Source organism: Apium graveolens, chromosome 10 (assembly GCF_009905375.1).
Source record: "Apium graveolens cultivar Ventura chromosome 10, ASM990537v1, whole genome shotgun sequence".
NCBI lineage: Eukaryota > Viridiplantae > Streptophyta > Magnoliopsida > Apiales > Apiaceae > Apium > Apium graveolens.
This window is the reverse complement of record NC_133656.1, coordinates 67277892-67296629: the sequence shown is the minus strand read 5'-3', so window position 1 is coordinate 67296629 and position 18738 is coordinate 67277892. Positions and strand designations below refer to the sequence as shown.

Below are 18738 nucleotides of genomic sequence, written 5' to 3'. Positions count from 1 at the left end.
CCTGCGAACCCGTACAGGTGCCCACCTGTCGAGGTGAGTTCTTTGTCCAACAACCCTAGTTTCTTGTAGGTATCATAAGTCAAAACGTCATCCAAGCTCCCGGTATCCACCAATGTTCGGTGTACATTCACCGTCCCAATTTTTATCTTTATTACCAGGGCATGAGTATGTGGATAATGATCCCACATGGCATCGGTTTCTCTAAACACAATACCATCAACCTCCTTTTCAAAGAGCTCCGGGGGCCTCTGGCTCAGATGATTGACATTGGTGAAGGGCCTGTTCTTCGCCTCCCGGGTATACCTGTCCATTGCCTTCCGACTGTCTCCCCCAATATGAGACCCACCTAGAATTATATGAATGATATTGGCATGAGGTGCCCTCTCCTTTTCTTTTAGGGATGGAGGAGGGACTGTATGATAGTCAGTCATGTGCTTTCGAACCTCCTTGAAAACCCACTCTGTAAGCTTCCCCTAACGTATTAAGGTCTCAATCTCATCCTTTAGCTGTCTGCAATCAGCCGTATCGTGCTCTGTGGCCTCATGGTATGCACAATACTTCAAAGTGTCCCTCTTGTTGTAGTCTGTGAGAGGGGTTGCCATTCTGAATACCCCTTTTCCAGCATAGGTAGCATATATATGTTCAATGGAGGCCACGAGGGGCGTGTGGGTTTGCCACTTACTTGTATAAGGTTTCCCTGCATCCTTGATTGTTTCTCTACCCCTAGTAGTCTTTTTTGGGCTTGAGCTGTGTTGATATGTCTTCCTCCTTTCTTCAGGGCTCGAAGACTGGTCTCTCCTGTCTCGATAACTTTCACTGATCTTCAGCTCCCTCTTTGACTTCTCTAACCTTTTAAAGGGCTCGGCCTGTTAAAATTCTGCCAAGGTTCTGGGCTCGCTGGCCTGGAGGTTCTTCCAAAATTTTGACCCTTCTTTCAACCCCGCAATCAAAAAGTTCTTGATGGTCTCCTCGCTGGCACCTCTCACCTTAAGAACTTTGATAATAAATCATCTAAAGTATTCTGCTAGAGGCTCCCCCTCCCTCTGCTTGATATTGGCCAGCGTGGCCACAGGAGGTTTGTAGTGGAGGGTGGACTGAAATTTCCTGATGAACAAATCCTCCAACTGAGGCCATGTCCTTATGTTAGCCGGTCCCAACTTGGAAAACCATTGTTGGGCACTCCCTCGGAATGACACTGCGAAAAGTCTGCAGCAAGTTGGTTCCGACACCATATAGGGAGAATTTCGTATAACAACATTTTGGAGATTTTTGACCAGAATAAAGATCAAATATGGTGTTTTGGGACGGAGGAAGGTTGTGTATGGTGTTGGCTGAACTTGTATGTTGACTCCTCAAGAAAGAATAGGATTTTCTTTACTCTTTATAAAGTATCGACTCATCTCTCATACAAGTGCATACGTACCCTATTTATATGGATCAAGCCTCACGTAGTTATTGTGGAACAAATCATCTCTCATACAGTGTTTTATTCCCTATAACTCTTCTATGTAGACAAATGGTATGGTTGCATGTAGGCTTGTCAACGGGTCGGATTTGGATCGGATTTAAGTAAATCCATACCCAAATTCATTTAATTTTTTCGGATCGGATTCGGATCAGATCGCGTGTCAGATAAATTATAGCTCAATCCATATCTGCCCCATTAGGATTTTTTAGATTTCGGATCGGAACTCCAATCCATTTAGATCTAAATATATAAAATTTCTTAAATTAAATTATTCTTGCTACATGCTGATTTCTAAAAATGAAAATGAAAAATATTTGGAAATTAAAGCTTTCTAATATTGCAAATATGCAATGACATAGTCACCAGACCCATCAATTACGGTATTTGGTGGGAGTTAAAACTCTAAGACTCAACTATTATTTAGAATTTAGAAGGGTTATTAGATTATAAAATAATTTATGATATAAAATATTTATTTTATTTATTAATTACGCAATTTAATTGCACAATAATTTTGTAAGTTTTTTTTTAAATTACCAAAAGTTATGAAAAGTAACTTTAAGAAAATTAAAATACTTGTAAAACTAAGTGTATAATGTGCTTAAAATCAATTTATCATCTAATGAAAAAAATCTCTCGAAATGGAATAAACTAATTATTCAACTTATCACACGAGCAACATCGAAAATGAACGAACAAAGAAAAATATTTATAAAATAAAGTGTATAAAGCTAAAAATGTGAGGGAGAAACCTGATATCATCTTTTTTGTCGGGTGAATAACATTAAAAAAAGAACGAACAAAGAAAAATATGAAATGATACGATGTGTGTTTAAATAAATGTGCAAGCCATTCAAAGACTTGTGTAATGGAATTTCAATTTATTTATTTTGGCATATTGAAACGAGTCAATCGAAAGTTATGAATTTTAAAATATAGTACCGATATAGTTACATCACAAAAATGTGCACATAGATTCAGTTTTGAGGATTCATTTAGCGAAATTAAATTATTAGTAAATTAATTATGTAAAATTTCACTTTTTTACGGTTAAATATAGATATTTTCTGAAAGTTGCACAATCGGCAAATATATGAATATATTTGAATATTTTATGTATCAGGTTCAATATATAAATTGCAAGGAAGAAATATTAAGGAATTTAAATTTAATGAAAATTTTGTACTTAGAAACTTTAAATATTTAAATATATATATATATATATATATATATATATTATAAGCCGGATCGGGTTTTTAACAGATTGGATCACGTAAAATTCATATCCGCTTCTTACTGGTCGGATCCTTATCAGATCGGATTTTTAGTGGATCGGACATTTTTTTATAGAATCTATATCAATTTATCAAGTTCCGGATCGAATCGGATCGGACCGGATCCCTGCTCTATTGACAAGTCTAGTTGCATGAAACTAACAATACAACTAATCTTTCTAATCTTTCTAGTTAAAATATCTTTCAAATTGAATACGAAACAGAGTCCCATCTGGAACAAACACATAAGAATCTTATTTGCTTAAACATACATCAAGATGATGAAATGTTTACCATAAGCAATCTTGAGGATAACATTTTCATGGACATTCAGCAGATGTAAAGTTTTTGGGTAAATAAAGCTATAAAACATTGCCATAAAGGAGAGAACAAACAAAATTACAGCTTTTAATTATAAGCTTGATGTTTCAAAAGATCTAGCAATTTTCCAGAAATTGGTTAAAATGCCACGCAGTTCATTGAAAAGCTCACAGCATTGAGAACAGCAGGCATTGAGAACAGTTCATTATAAGCCCCGGAGCTAGTTGCTGCATTGTTCACCTGCACTGGTTCCAAATGCTTCTTAACATTTCTATAAAAACCTTAGAGACAGATTTCAAGTATTTGGCTGGCTTTTGATTATTACCCATACTTCAACATGGTTCGCTTCATATTTTCAAAGAACATGAATGTATTCTATGATCAATGGTTGATGTCGGCACCATGAAATGTTGTGATAAGTTACAGACTAAAATACTAAACTATAAAAAATAGGTCCTCGGGTGATGCTAAAAATTCGTCAATTGGCTTGAAAAAATCTTATTAATCTTTTTTGCTTCTAAAATAAGAAGGAAAATTGCAAAATACAAATTCAGAAATAAAAGAGTTGCAGTTATGTGTTCCGAAAAACCAATCTTTTTATGCAAGTAATATAGTGTTACTCAAGTACAAATTCTGAATAAAAGTGTCAAGTTTGTAATGAGTTGAATCTTAGCTGGAGTTTAGCTGAATTGTGGTGAAGCTCCACATGTAGTGGTATATATATCACAATAGACTGATGTCTAGTTTCTCAGAGGAATTATTACTGAAATTCTCCCCCAATTTCCATATCACTGGCTGAGTCCCGCACTGATTGAAAAATTAGAAAGCTCGAAAGACCAGACCGGTGGAGATTTTGAAAGCCTCCATGCCTATTGAACGGTATAATTTAAAGAGTTGCAGTTAACACCACCACCACCCCATTTGAAGCCAACTGTCTACTTATCTCTAATCCTATTCCTTTTTTTCCTCCGGTCACCACTGCATACAGTTAAAGCTAATCACATTATGAGATCTAACTTTTGACCATTCAAAAATCTACCATTGTCTCGAAAAATAATTAAGAACAATTTTACATACTAATACATAAATGTATGAACTATATATCATGGGAAAGAAATAACCAAGGCACCTCTTTGTTGCAAGAAAGGTTGACTCAGCCATTGTTGGTCAGCTTCTTCCTCTGATGCCACTGCGTTGGTAGAGACACAGGTTGCAGAAATGACTCCTCTGGTATTTTGTTTTGATCACAGTAATTTAAACTTTATACAGATGTTTTGTATTGTTCTCTGCGCATTATGACACTGCTTTTTATCTCTCAGTTGCATCTAATAAAATAAGGAATTTTATGATGCAAAGACAAAAATTCAAGTGAAAACTGATAATTTTATAGGATGCAAACTTTTAAAATTGAAGCAAACTAGTAAAATCGTAATTGAAGATTCATTTATAAATTGGCGAAATAAATTGTAAGGTTAGGCTTCCCCTCAAATCTTTTCCAGAATTAAATAAGAAACTGTACTGGTCACAATGCCTAATCAACAAGCACCTAAAATGGTAAGACCTGATTCACACAGATTTGAACTGCCTAATCAACAAGCACCTGAAATGGCAAACCCAGATTTACCTATATGATATGTAGTAACCTATTTGATGTGTAGTTACAAGGCTGGATTAAGTTATACTATCCATAACTCTGTAGTTGTCAAAATTTAATTGAACACCTGTTGATTACAACAATAAGCGTAATTTAATATGTTAGAGGGTTTACAACTCATGAACAAATATAAATGTTTCACTCTTCTACTCCGACTTTCCTTCTTCACAGGCGTTGTTCCCTTGTAAGAATCACCATTTCGCAGATGTATGAATTGATCTTGCATTGCAATAACTTCTAGAATTACAGGTGCTTCATCTTTCATGAACAAGAGGGCTGTAAATAGGATACCACATGTTGCGTTTGACATGTTCTAAAATGTCTCCCTGCATCAAACATCACAATGCTAGATAAATACCATGATTAAGCAATTCATAATGTGGGCTGTAATCATGTGGTTCTAGTTCTTTTTGTATGCCTTCAAGGGATCAGACAAGATTATGCATATACCCCGGAATCTGTTCCTGTTGATTATGATGGTTTCTCTTCCTATTTTTATTCTAATAATTATTGCATTGTGCTTGTTTTAAAGAAAACTGAATGTGTTCTTACTTCTGACATGTGCTCAAGCTCTTTAGCTCCAACCTCCCCATGTCCTTCTGCTAGTCCTTCACCAATGGCTGCTCTTAAAACAGCTGCTGCAACCTCTGCTGTAATATCCCGAATACTGCAATCATCCGCATTGAGGTCAATTTAAGAGCTGGTAATTTCATTTTTACAATGGTAAATTTATGATTGTGTCTGGTTACTTACACCGGACAATAATATCCTAACATCTACATCAAACACCAAAAATGCAATTGTTATATATACGGCATACTGGGTCAGGAGACTTTCTTTAACAGGATGACAGATGAGTAGCTGTCAAATAATTTAGGTTGCATGGATATACTTGCATCATATCTATCCATAACATCATAGAAATTATTGTATTCAAGCGTAAGCACGTGTAAATTTCTTCCACACTCTCTAGCACATGCCCGATCACATGTGCACTAGAACAGGTCATTACAAGCAGAATCTTTTGAATTGTGAGCATCGATGCCATAGTCCCAAATGAGACATCCAAGAGAAAAGAGCGCTATAATTTCAAGGCTAGCATTTGTGGTGGCATATTAAACAACAATTAGGTGATTGACAATTACTGAATACTGGTTGAAAGTTCAACCATAGGAATCTACTATCCTACTGATTTTCTCTTTTTTGCTTATTACTATCTTACTGATTACTTTTAAAAATATATTATCAAACTAATTGCACCTCATTGAGACCAGAGGTTCAAGGAAAAGAGGCATTAGAGATCAGAGCATTACCTATTGATAGAAGGATACAAAATGCCCATTTGAATTTCTTCGTCTTTCATGTACGAAGCAAGGCTGCAAAAAAAGAAAGGTATCAAACCTATTTTCAAATCATGTTTAATGAAAAATCTTTGTAATTTCTACTGGGAAAATTATGCACCAGTACTGAGAAGTTTTTTTTATAGATATCCAATGAGGCACATGCACATAAGCCAACATAACCATCACAGGAAATAAGAGTCGAAATCGATTGAAATTTTTAAAAAAATTTATAATAGGTAGGACATCTAAAAAACTAAAGAAAAGCTTCATTTTCGCTCAGTATCCTAAGAGATGTATCTAATGAATATAAAAATGTCTTTAGTAGCATCAGAACTATTATAAAATACATAAGATGCTAATGAAAAATATTTCAGCTACAAAGCAATCAGAAATTGACAAGCAAAACAGTATAAAAAAACATCAAACATATTTTTCACAAACTGACTAATCAACATGATGAAAGAAACAGTAACAGGTTAAATTATAAGCCATGAACAGTGGTAAGCACTAATGCTGAATGGAGTTCCCTCTTTTAAAAATAAAAATAAATTAAATTAATGGATGCATCTGTCTGACCAACTAGAACTAAGTAACTTCACACAAAGCACCAAATACACTTGAGGAGATTTCTAAATGTCAATAACATGCACTCTATACTAGTACTTGGACTCGGAGAAATGGATACTAAAGAAGAAGAAAGGTACATAATAGATGTGCTAACATAAGTAACATAATAACATGTTGCCATTAATTTCATAATTACGAAATACAATCACAGCATTATGTTAGATCAGACCAATATGCTTAAATTATACCATTCAGCAGCTGCCTGCAGCATTCCGTCGGAAATGTAATGAGCACCAGAAAGAAGTGAACCCAGACCAATCCTGAATCAATTCAAGCATGTCAAACATGTAAAAATACTATAAGAAAAGCAGAAAGCTATTTTATAATGCAACAATGTGACTACAAGCACGAACCCCGGGAACAGATACATATTATTTGCTTGATTTACATGGCCTACTCTTCCATTTCCTGTCAATACATACATCATCCATGAATGATTAGGTCCAACGTGATTCAGGGAGGAAATAGAAGGCAGTGTGTAGTAAAGTTGCTTTGGATCTCATCATAAGAAATATCAAGTAGACTGCTGCTTCAGTGATAAAGAATCAAGTACCATGAAGCAGAAGTAGCATTAGGAGGAAGAGAATTACCAAGATCAACATTTTCGAAAGGGCTCCCACTTGCAAAGACAATATTTTCGCCGGCATGCTTAAAAGCATCGAGAGCAGTGCACTCGGCTGTTTTACAGGATATATAAAGTTATGGCATGGCTAAGGCCTACGAGATTTCAGCAGCATCCACAAATTAAATATTTATGACAAGACAAGTTTGCAAAGACATACCTTTCGTTGTAGGATTTGACATTGCAAATATAGCAGGCTTAGTGGAGTCTGACTCTCGCATGGCCTTTAGTACCTGATGTAAGTGCTATGCATAGTTAGACCTTTATCAATCAAATTTTACTTGCAACTAATAATACAGAAACCGTGCACCCACATATTTCATGTCCTGCTTCCTAATGAACCCCATCAAAACCCAGTAACTGATGGAAAGTTTTACCAGGAAGATGGTCAATCCAAGACTTGGGCAAGTGTTACTTGGATAAAATTTATATAATAGAATTCCATCAAATATTTCTAGTCAGGAAGTGATATATAGACAGCTAAATAAATCATAGCCGATACCCTGATAAATCTAGCACCCAAGAGTCCAAGACAAACGGCATTTCTGTAGTTGGTACTAAGAATTTAATTATGTTGAGTGGACTTAACGAATAGAAGTTATGGCAATAATTACAAAAAGCATTAATCTGATAAATTGCTCTACGTCGTTTGTAGTGCCTGGCTCTTCAAAAGTGAAGTCATGTGGAGTATATAACACCTTTAAAGAGATTGAAGGTAGCCAGTCAAACAGTTGCATCAGTAAGTAATTAAATACTTTAGTTCAGCTCACAACAATAGCATTTGCAAATTAAAATTACATTTATAAAGTTAGGATAATGATTATGATTACTTAAAGCTCAAAATTGATACATAGGAAAGATCGATGAGAAATGTACTTGCCTCTTCGTGGAAGACTCCGCCAACTCCAGATAATCCAAGAAGGACATGTGGTTTGACCTTTTTAACCTGAACAAGAAATTTTTCAGCAAGGGGTTCAGTATGTTTATTTTATTACACATAGGGGATGTTTGGAAAATCTAATTCAACATAAGTGGAACAAGAACCTATCTTATGTTAATTATTAGAGATCTAGATTACCCAGACACCTTCATAGCCACAAAACAAGTAGAGTGATAATCTTTTTAAAGCTTGATTACTATGTTGTATTCCAGCTACTAAAGAATTTAGGGAAGTTAATTTTTCTTAAATTGGAATACCACCAGTCAGCGGATCAGAAATTCCAGTATATAATATCATCAAGATCTAATAATTACCACTTCGACAAGACTGGCTCCCTCCCTTAGTCCCATTTCCTCAGTTTCTGCCAAGGTTTTTGCAAATGGTGCAGCTGCAGGATCGATACCTTTCCTCTCTTTTGTAAGAAGACCCTGCATTGCAATTTTCAATAACAGTACAAGTGTAAGAAAGAAACAAAATTTTGACTATTCAGAAAAGTATCAAATTTTAATGTATATTGAATTATCAGGCTTCATATTCTGTAATACAGGCTTTTTTTTCCTTCTTCAGGCATTATTAAGCCACGTGCCAATCAACAAAGAATACAAGATAATTGAAGATGTACTGATCTTCCTTCCCTCTTTGATCTTTATTAAAGATGTTAGTCAATGTATTCAAACATGTTTAAGGGTCAATCCAAATTAGACATGACGAGAAGGAATATAGAAATCAATATCTGTTGACTGAATCATACATCTTTGTCAAGCAGGAAGAAGTGAGGATCAGCTCCTGATCCAGAAATTCTTGACACGGCTTGTATGGCCATGTTAAGAACACCAAGCCCTGCACTGCAACCATGTAATGTAATGGATAGACTTGTGTCAGAACATCCAAACCAATTTTGCAGTCACAATTTAAAAAAGCATTTTACTAGCTTGGTTAAGCCTTACCTCCCAGCTCCAACAACAACGATCTTTTGGTTCGCAAAGTCGGTCAAAGGCCGACCTTGTGCCCTCACAGTTCCAAGAAGTCCAGCCAAAGCAACTCCAGCAGTTCCCTGGAATTCAGCATTTTCAGAATATATTTTTTGAAGCAAAAATGTGAAGATATAAAAGAATGCAACTTATATTCACCTGTATATCATCATTAAACATGCAAAACTTCTTCCGGTACCTGTGCAGTGTTTCAAAGGCCCACTTCATCTGAAAGTCCTCAAACTGAGAAAATATTGTAGAGTTAGAATTAATCGAAATGTCATCTCATTAAGAAATAAGAAGTCTATTCTTATAATACAAACAGACCTGCACAATAGCCTTTGGCCAACGTGCATGAACAGCTTCCATGAACTCGTCAACAACTGATAGATATTCTTCTCCTTCCAACCTAGGTTGTCGTAGTCCTAAATCTTTGAAACATATATGATGTCAATAGAAATCTTCATAAAGCCCACTGCAGGTATTCGTAAAGATTTTTTGAATCTGCTTTACTTGAATCAAATACCAGAACCTAATCTGTTTACTCCACCAGTTCTGGTATTTGATTAGGTTATAATCTCCATTAAGTTTATTTAGTAGCTAAAACACCAAATAATAAGCATATTAAAAGCTACTTCGATAAAAATGTCATCATTAGTTCAACATGTAGTATAATCAACTTAGAAGCTCTACTTGAGATTAATATAAGTCAGCATTTTAATGTGGAGGCCCAGATGACTGTCCCCCAAACTTAGGAAGAAACTACAAAGTTATTCTCATATATTTACCAACAAAAACATTTCGAAAAATACTAACTGTCGGTTACTCACAAAGACGATCTTCAAGAAGCTTTTGATTATTAGTACCGACATCAAGCATAACTGGAAGTATCTGCAGGAAATGAACGCAGCCAAATTTTACTTTCATACAATTTACCAGACCAACACTTATGATATAGTTCTACTAAAGAAACTCTTCAGCACATCCACAAATACAATTGTTTATCTTCACTCAGATATAGCAAGTAATTTTGAACATGACATACTCTCTGTGGATTGATACCGGCAGCAGCAACATACATATCAAGTTTTCCAATTGGAATACCAATTCCCTGAACACCAAGATCACCTAAGCCAAGAATACGACTACCATCCGTCAGCACGATCATGTCAACCTGTATGCAGCAAAGAATCGGTTATTTAAAATATATATACTAACAAACGTTGTCCTATTTGCTTTTGAGTATTGCTACGAGCATCAAACAACAACAAAAATTGCAAATTCCCAACTAAAATTTACTCAAATTAGATACCGATCGATCTACTTTATTTTATTTATAACTCCAAAACCATCACATCATGATATCCTCACAGTATTTCACCTTGATACCAATCCAGTGGGTTTAGGTAAAAATTTCCTTCACAGATGAATATTAATAAACTGAATTCATATCTAACATGTTTTCAGTAAAGGGGAAAAAATCAGATATTTGTGTAACAACTTTATATGAATAAAAAATGAACTCAAAGCTTGGTTTCTTTGTCTAGACAACTGTAAGCATCAGCACTCCGCGTGTTGTTTGATATGAAAAACAGTAAAATGGAACGAGAGTTGTGAAGATAACTAGAGGTAAGAGACAAGGATTGAAAAACTATAAGAAGATGAGAGTGGAGGAGATATTTGTGAAGAATGTTGATATGAAAATGGAAAGTGGTAACCGATGCGATACAGAATTTCAACAATGAGCATTGCATGACAGGGTAAAAGGAGTAATAGTTATTCATTCTTCTGTTTCAAAGTGTAGAACATGAGAAAACAAATGCACAACAAAAAAAACAGTCAAGGCATGTTTACTTCAACTGTTTTCCAGAAAATTTTTCTAAGAAAGTTCGAAAAACTAAAAACATGGTCAATTGCAAACCTTTTAAACTAACAACTGGAAAAATAGAAAACACGGTTTTCCATATTTTCCAAACTAAAATTACAATTATGAAAAGTTTGGAAAACAACATTTTGATGTTTTCTAAACCTAGAAAATGGGGAAAACGGCTAATCATACACCTAACCCCCTTAGATCCTTCCCAGACACACATTTATACATTTGTGTTAACTTTATATGTTACTTAATAATTATGCAAAATTACGGTTTATTTTAAAAATTACTGTAACAAAAAATAATATTAGCAAACAACAAATATAGTACTAACCTATATAACTTATAAAATTTCAACACTATAATATCATATTTTTAAATTAAAGAGTATAATATATATTTGTAAATAAAAATATTAAAATAGTTTGTTTAACTATTATTTTGTTAGTTTGATTGAAACAATAACTAGATATAAATGTTCTTTTCTAATGTTAATATTTATATCATAAGAGAGTACTTAACAAGATAACAATTAATAACTTATATATTAGGTGAATAAACTACAACTTGAGTTATTCCTATAGAAAATTTCTTCAAAAATTTGTATATACTTAGTAATTAGATTGTTTTATAAATACTACAAAATCATTGTATATCTAGAAATTTTTGACTTTCAACATATTCTCTCGAATGTTTTAATATTTTATTTTCTATCTTTAAATATATTTTATTTTTCATCTTTAATTATATTTGATCTAAAAAAGTCATTTTAAACATGTTAAAAAAACATTTATAGACAATGAAATTGTGAAACATTAAAATTGTTTTACCTATATATTTACTTAAGTTATTCTTGACAAAAAAACAATTTATTCCATCGTTAATTAAATGGAGCTGAGAAGACAGAAAACTGGCCAGATATTATTTTGGCATCTGGAACATATTTTCTTAGTTTTCAACTGTTTTATTAGAAATTAAAGTCCGAAAATTTAAAAAAAAAAAAGAAAAATGGAAAAGTTTTCAACAGGTAAACAGGCCCTCAGCTTCTTCCTGAGTAACTCCTAAGTATGGGATTCTTTTTATAAAAAAATAAAAACTAAAGGCAATCTCCATTTTATTTTACTATTTCACAGATCAAAAGATTACCTGCTGAGCAGGCCAGTTATAAATCATAGACATCATCTCCCCTTTATCTTTGGCACTGAAGTACATTCCACGCGGACGTCTAAACAACCCTGAATAATTTTGACATACTAGTCCGACAGTTGGAGTGTATATTATTGGAGCAAAATCTTTAATGTTATCAATAAGAACCTGAAAAGAATAATGAAGCTGCTTAAGAATACAGAACCTATTTACCTACTTCATAATTTAGGTATCATCAAACTTACTCGGTAGTATAACGTTTCATTCCTGTCATGTAGCCTGTTTAAAATTCTCCATTTTGCCAAGGATACAACACCATAAGATTGACCCTGGGTATTTTTCTCTAGTGATCGATACGACTCCACTAGTGATGCAACAAAGCAAGAAAAACGATGGTGTTAACATTAACAGATCAGCGCCCACTAAGCCTACAAGCATACTTTAACCAATAGAAGGCAAAAATAACAAAGTCGAATAATAATATCATAATATTATCAACTTACTAAAACGATCATATTGCTGCTCAAAAGATACTACTCGAGGTGGGAGGAGACCACGGAGTCCAAGTCGGTCTCTTTCAGTTATAGGAAACCCAGTATCCTGCCAGTAAAAAATTCAAATACATTAATGAAGAAGTTAAATGTTAATAATATAGCTAGACATCAATGCTTAGAAGTTTATATCAACTACGACTTTGTAGCAGACTTTTATGTCCACGTTAGATCGTTACTTCTCTTGTACAAGTCGAAATAATTAAATTGTTGTAAAAAATCTCTTCAAAAAAAATTTGTTGTAAAAATCATGAATTTCATCTGTGGCAGTTAGTAAAAGATGGAGCATAGGCCTTAAAATAAAAATCCAAAACTGTAACTTTTCCTTGCAAAAATTGATTAACAATAAAAACTAGAGAAAACTTCCTACTATATCAGTGAAACATTGCAAAATCAGGGCAAAACCATTGTCCATGATGTACAGAGGCACAAGAAATGATAAGGAATGACTATACAAAAGAACCAGTCATAACTAAATGCCAGTAAGTACTTAAAACTACCTGAGCACCCAGTCACCCACTAATACCACAATATGTTCCCAACCAAACTTTTCCCCAGATTCGAGATGTACACTACGTTGCCAGATAAACTTTAAGCTCCATAGGAGATAGGAACTGACAAAACCTGAGGAAGTAAAGCACCAACTAACTTAAGGCACATACTCGACTCTACTTCAGTATGGGTCAAAGAATAAAGCTATAAATTCCAGCAATATGGTTAAGTAACCTACCCCTTGGTGGGTGCTCATTTGACCGTCATAGGTCATGCTGGTTTGCGTTCCTGTGGTGGCTGCTAGTTCACAATTTGTGGAGAGTATGGATCATGCAAGGAAGAGCAAGCTGACCCCGGGTCTTTTGGTTGAAGTCATAGTTATTACTGTGTCATGTAAAAAATATACCTTGTGTTTCATAGACCATTATTTATTCAGATTTCAGACTGAATATGCTAATTCTACTTTTGTGAACAAATTGTTGGCTGCCAAGTTCGGAAGTGAAGGCCTAAACAAGAAAATAGATCTGACATAACTTGCAGTAATATTTTTACAATTTATATTGATATATGTATTATTCAGAGTTGAAACTTGTACTTATAAAAGTTGTGCGAGTCACATTGACGCAGCTGTGGGCGCCATACCTATATATCATCGTAATGGTCCACTAGTGCTAGCGGCTCTCTGCAGCACTGTAATAGCCGTTTTAGGATATCCCCTGATCTAAATTGTTAAAAATGCCGGAGCATGTTCAAAAATTGTTCCTTTGTTAGTTGTTACACACATATGTCCACTTAGGTTTCAACACACAATGTCCATGACGACTCTGACATCAGATCAATATCAATACTGATGTAATCCAGCAGACAAATAACAATGGTCATTAATTTATAGTTTATATAGTAGATTACTAATTTATAGAGGTTAAAACTACCCTGTATCCATTACAGTCTACTACATCATTGTTGAGACAGGCAAAAAGTATAGGTATATCGAGTATCTACTATATTTACATCCTTCACTACTTAATCCAATGACTATCAATACTACACAAAACCAAATCAAACTACACTATCTTCCAATTAAAAAACATGGAGCACAATTATAATTACCTATCAAAAAACACGAAGTGTCAGTCACATAATCCAACTTACTTATGTCACACATCTAATTAAACACCGCACCAATGGAACACGAAAAGTTTTACTAAAAACCTCTATAACAAAACAACTTCGAGCCCCAAAAATATTACCTAGCTTAAAAACATCACAGCACCAAGAAAAACTGAACAAAAACTGCTCAACAAACTAAATAGCACAGCAACAAAAAGAACACATTAATTAAATTTTTAAAAAAATACATTCATTGTCTTTAATTAAAACCGCTATAACATCATAGCCGAACAACTTTATCCATTTATCAAGCTTAAAAATAAATCCAACATCATAGAAAACACTCGACCAATTAAAACACCACTGTCACCAACAAATTGTCTTTAATTCTTTATAAATTTAAAGCCTCAAACTTTATAAATTTATTTTGAGCTTAAAAAATAAGAGTACGGTAAAAAAAATATAGTAAATTTCTCAACCAACTAAAATCAACAGCACAGTAACCAAAATAATGCAGCAACTAAGGTTTTACAACTTGGAACTTTATTAATTTATAGAGATTAAAAATACACAAGTGCAAAACTACTAGTACTAAAAATTTATGGAATATTAATTTATGGAGATTACGAAGGAACCTTATTAAACCAAGGATCATGAAGCACATCAATCCCACGCTTATGAATAATCGACGGCAGTGGAATCGCCGTCGAGTAAGTCCGTGAGTTGCGGAGATTCGACGCCGCAGATCGAACTACACCTCTCCACATTATCCGATCTACTAGTCAAATTATTATACACACAATGAATTTGTATATGTATTAATAGGAAGACTGTGTATTTATAGTGAATTATTGAAAGCAGGGAATTCGATGCTTTCTACTCTCTACTTTTTCATACGCGGCTGTCCGCGAATTTTAACAGATACTACTACTATATAAATTATTTTGTTCAAAACTTTTGTTTCTATTTTTATTCACTTAATTTTGGATATTCAAATTTATATTTTAATCGTTTCCTTTTGGAATTGATGTTAAAAGAGTTACTAGTATTTAAATTTAGAATTTGAATTTCGTTGTCGGTTATTATTTCTCAACAGATGTATTATAGTTTTAGATTGTAAGCTTACCGTGCAAATATCCGAATTGTATGTGATGTTTTGGAGAAAATTAGGGCCCGCGCTCAATAAAATTTATTTTTTTTAAAAAGTGTGAAGTGGATAATTTTTACTTAAATATTTTGTTAGTAATATATATAATTAATTCAATCAAGAGAGTTGTTAATATCTTATTTTCATTACATCTTTAAAGGTTCATTTTTTCAGTATATAAATATTCTTTACACAATTTTAATAGGTAATAAATGTTATTTACGCGATTATTTCAATTGATCGTGGTTTTAATATATTAAACATATAAACTCGAAATCAAATTTTGTCAATTACTCCTCTAATAGCATTAATATATATTAAATTTTGATATAAAATTTAGTTTAATATTACTCGGCGTCTCTAAACTTTGAAAAAATAAAAAATATAAATACTCTACATAAGATATTTTAAAATATGTTAATTGACAACCACTATTTTTTATTTGATGTATACAATTAAACAATTACTGCATTAATATTATTTTGCTAACAAATTTTTTTATTAAAAATTCATTTTAATTATATTGATAGCCATCTTACACTGACACCTCCTAATCTAAACATTATAAAATTAATTCTTCAAAAAAAATTATTATAAAAAATTAAAATATTTCTTTTCTCGACACAGTTTGCTCTAAAAAAATTAAAATTACATAACATTACTTTAATTGTTAAAATGTAAATATATACTATAAATAAATGAAAATTATATAGTTATATTCAAAATAGCTGAATTTTGATATATAATTTAGTTCAATATTACTCGGCATCGCCTTACGGCGACCCCTCGCATTTTAAACTTTGAAAAAAATATAAATATTCTACATAAGTTATTTTAAAATATGTTAATTGACAACCGATATATTATATTTGATGTATACAATTTGCAAAAGTAAACGTTAATGCATTAAAATTATTTTGCTTAGTGAAAATTCATTTTAATATTACTCATAGCCACCTTATACTGACACCTCCTATTTTAAATATTATAAAATTAATTCTTCAAAAAAAAATTATAAAATTAAAATATTAAAAAAATTATAAAATTAAAATATTAAAAAATTTATAAAATTAAAATATTTCTTCTCTCGAAACAGTTTGTAGTAAAAAAATTAAAATTACATAAAATATAACAATGATTTTGAAATGCAGATAAATATAATTCTTCGAAAATATAAATGTGTATGGATATATATTGAAATGCATATAAAATATCAAATAAATATTCACCTCCACCTCCATGATCAAATTCCTCGTCATCATAGTATATATACAACATGGTAAAAATTTAAAATTTGTAAAAGAATTAATATAAGGATATTATAATTAAAAAAAACTACAATAGAAACAAATTGCTATGTGCTCAAGTGATTCTTCTTCTATTTTATTGAATGTCGGTAACAAATTTTGGACACCAGAGTAGGTAGATGGTTCATCAATTTTTGGTTGAGCACAATATACATCATTATTATCTGACCAAGATTGTAACAGGGAATAAATATATAGTTGAACTGCATTTAGAAATAAAACATGGTCGCTATCTAAGGAATCAATTACAGATATTAAAGAAAAACTTACAAAATATTAATTTTAATTACCTTGATGCTGGAAACCAAACTGGGGAAAAAATGATAAATAGATTATTATCTTACTTTTTATAAGCATAATTGTTTAAAAAAAAGTTAAGTAGAAATGGTCTAAATTACTACATGGTCTTTAACACGAATTTGTTGGTTCTAGAACAATAACAGTATCACTTCTCTATGCTTTCTTTTTTTATGGCGTGTTTGGTGTTTGAATTATCTTATCATCAATGCGAGTTTGATTGTACCATAGTTGTACTTTGGTAAAACCTACAAACCTATATCTGCAAAAAGCAAAATGACAAAAAATGAGACGGTGAAGAGGGTTCAAAGATTTTCCAAGACGTGTTAAAACACTTCAGAAAAGTAGATTTACCTTTATCGAAAGTATTATACCTAGTTTGTTGCTCAAGCTTTAAACTACGACTATTTCATTGTTTAATCCGCGAAATAGAAACTTGAAACAAAACATGACCTTTTTCTGGAGGATGGCCTAGTACAGATGATGCGCGATAATGATAAAAAAAATAATAAATAAAGGTTGTCGTTGTCTATTACTCGTTTATCAAGCAACTTAACCATAAAACAGAAATTAATTCACGGTTAGACTAAAACATGGTGAGTTTGTTCTAGATTGCTTGGTATGTTTTGTACAACTCCTCACTGTGTGATTGTTATTCCCTAACAATACAACCAGAATTACAGAAGCGGGGTTGAATGTAATTCTGGCTACTTTTTCAAGATTTTAAAACAGTTCTAACTCAATAAGTATATAAGTGTTTGATTTGCAAAGTGCGGAATGAATAGATATATGAATCAAAACACAAAGTAATAAAAAACAGGCTTTTAAAACTTTCTGGTGGATTTGAAAGTATCCACCAGATATATATATATATATATATATATATATATATATATATCGAATGAGAACTCTATGAAGCTTGATTAGCTCACAGCTGCTTACAAGTATGAACAACTAAATTTACAGAGAAATGCTATAGAATACAACTTGAAAATGTTTCTCTGAGAATGTGTGTGCTTAGTTCTACTAGCTACACTTGATTTATATATCACCAAGTTTACATGACAGTAAGACAAAATAATAAAACAAAACATATCTAGTCTAACTCCATGTTGCTTCACTACTCTATTCCAACATCTTTGAATATCTTCATAATAGCATGGAAATGGTAATGCTTCTTTGTTCTCAAAAGCCTGCTTAACAGGCTGCCACATTCCTTTTGCAAACACCCAACGCATGTGACTGTGTTGTCACTGTCAACAGATATTTGAATTTGATCATCCGTCGGGTACATGCTTGTCATCCGTCGGGTAGTTTGGTTGATCATCCGTGGGGTAGCTTTGTTGATCATCCGTCGGGTAGCTATTTGTTACTTGACTTCATTTCATTTATACATAATTGCACGACATCTTATATTTACATTTAATCAACATATTCCGCATATCTACTATTAGGGCGAAAACACGCGCTAAAATTCATGCAAGTATACGCGTTCGCAGGTAGTATAAGATATAGATCAGATTTGTTATCACAGAGACTCTATTTAGTTAAATTCAGGATGTGCACTTATGCATCAATGTATGATTATCCTTCAC

The 18738-nt window shown here is 32.8% G+C and overlaps 1 protein-coding gene across 2 annotated transcripts; it reads right to left on the bottom strand.

The window, feature by feature from the left end:
• Window positions 1-4664: 4664 nt before the first annotated feature.
• LOC141689777 (NAD-dependent malic enzyme 59 kDa isoform, mitochondrial) lies at window positions 4665-15304 on the bottom strand. Of its 2 annotated transcripts, XM_074494166.1 has the most exons (21): window positions 15028-15166; window positions 13521-13666; window positions 13291-13414; window positions 12743-12839; window positions 12485-12603; window positions 12240-12407; window positions 10266-10394; window positions 10051-10111; window positions 9548-9651; window positions 9380-9463; window positions 9197-9303; window positions 9001-9094; window positions 8564-8677; window positions 8190-8255; window positions 7470-7542; window positions 7278-7364; window positions 7041-7095; window positions 6876-6947; window positions 6031-6093; window positions 5270-5384; window positions 4665-5043 (listed from the first exon to the last, which is right to left on the bottom strand). In XM_074494166.1, coding segments are annotated over exons 4-21 (1584 nt in total). In that variant the 5' UTR covers window positions 12744-12839; window positions 13291-13414; window positions 13521-13666; window positions 15028-15166; the 3' UTR covers window positions 4665-4971. The 2 variants fall into 2 exon arrangements, with proteins under 2 accessions (XP_074350267.1, XP_074350266.1); XM_074494165.1 differs by lacking the exons at window positions 13291-13414; window positions 13521-13666 and having other exon boundaries at window positions 15028-15304.
• Window positions 15305-18738: the final 3434 nt, after the last annotated feature.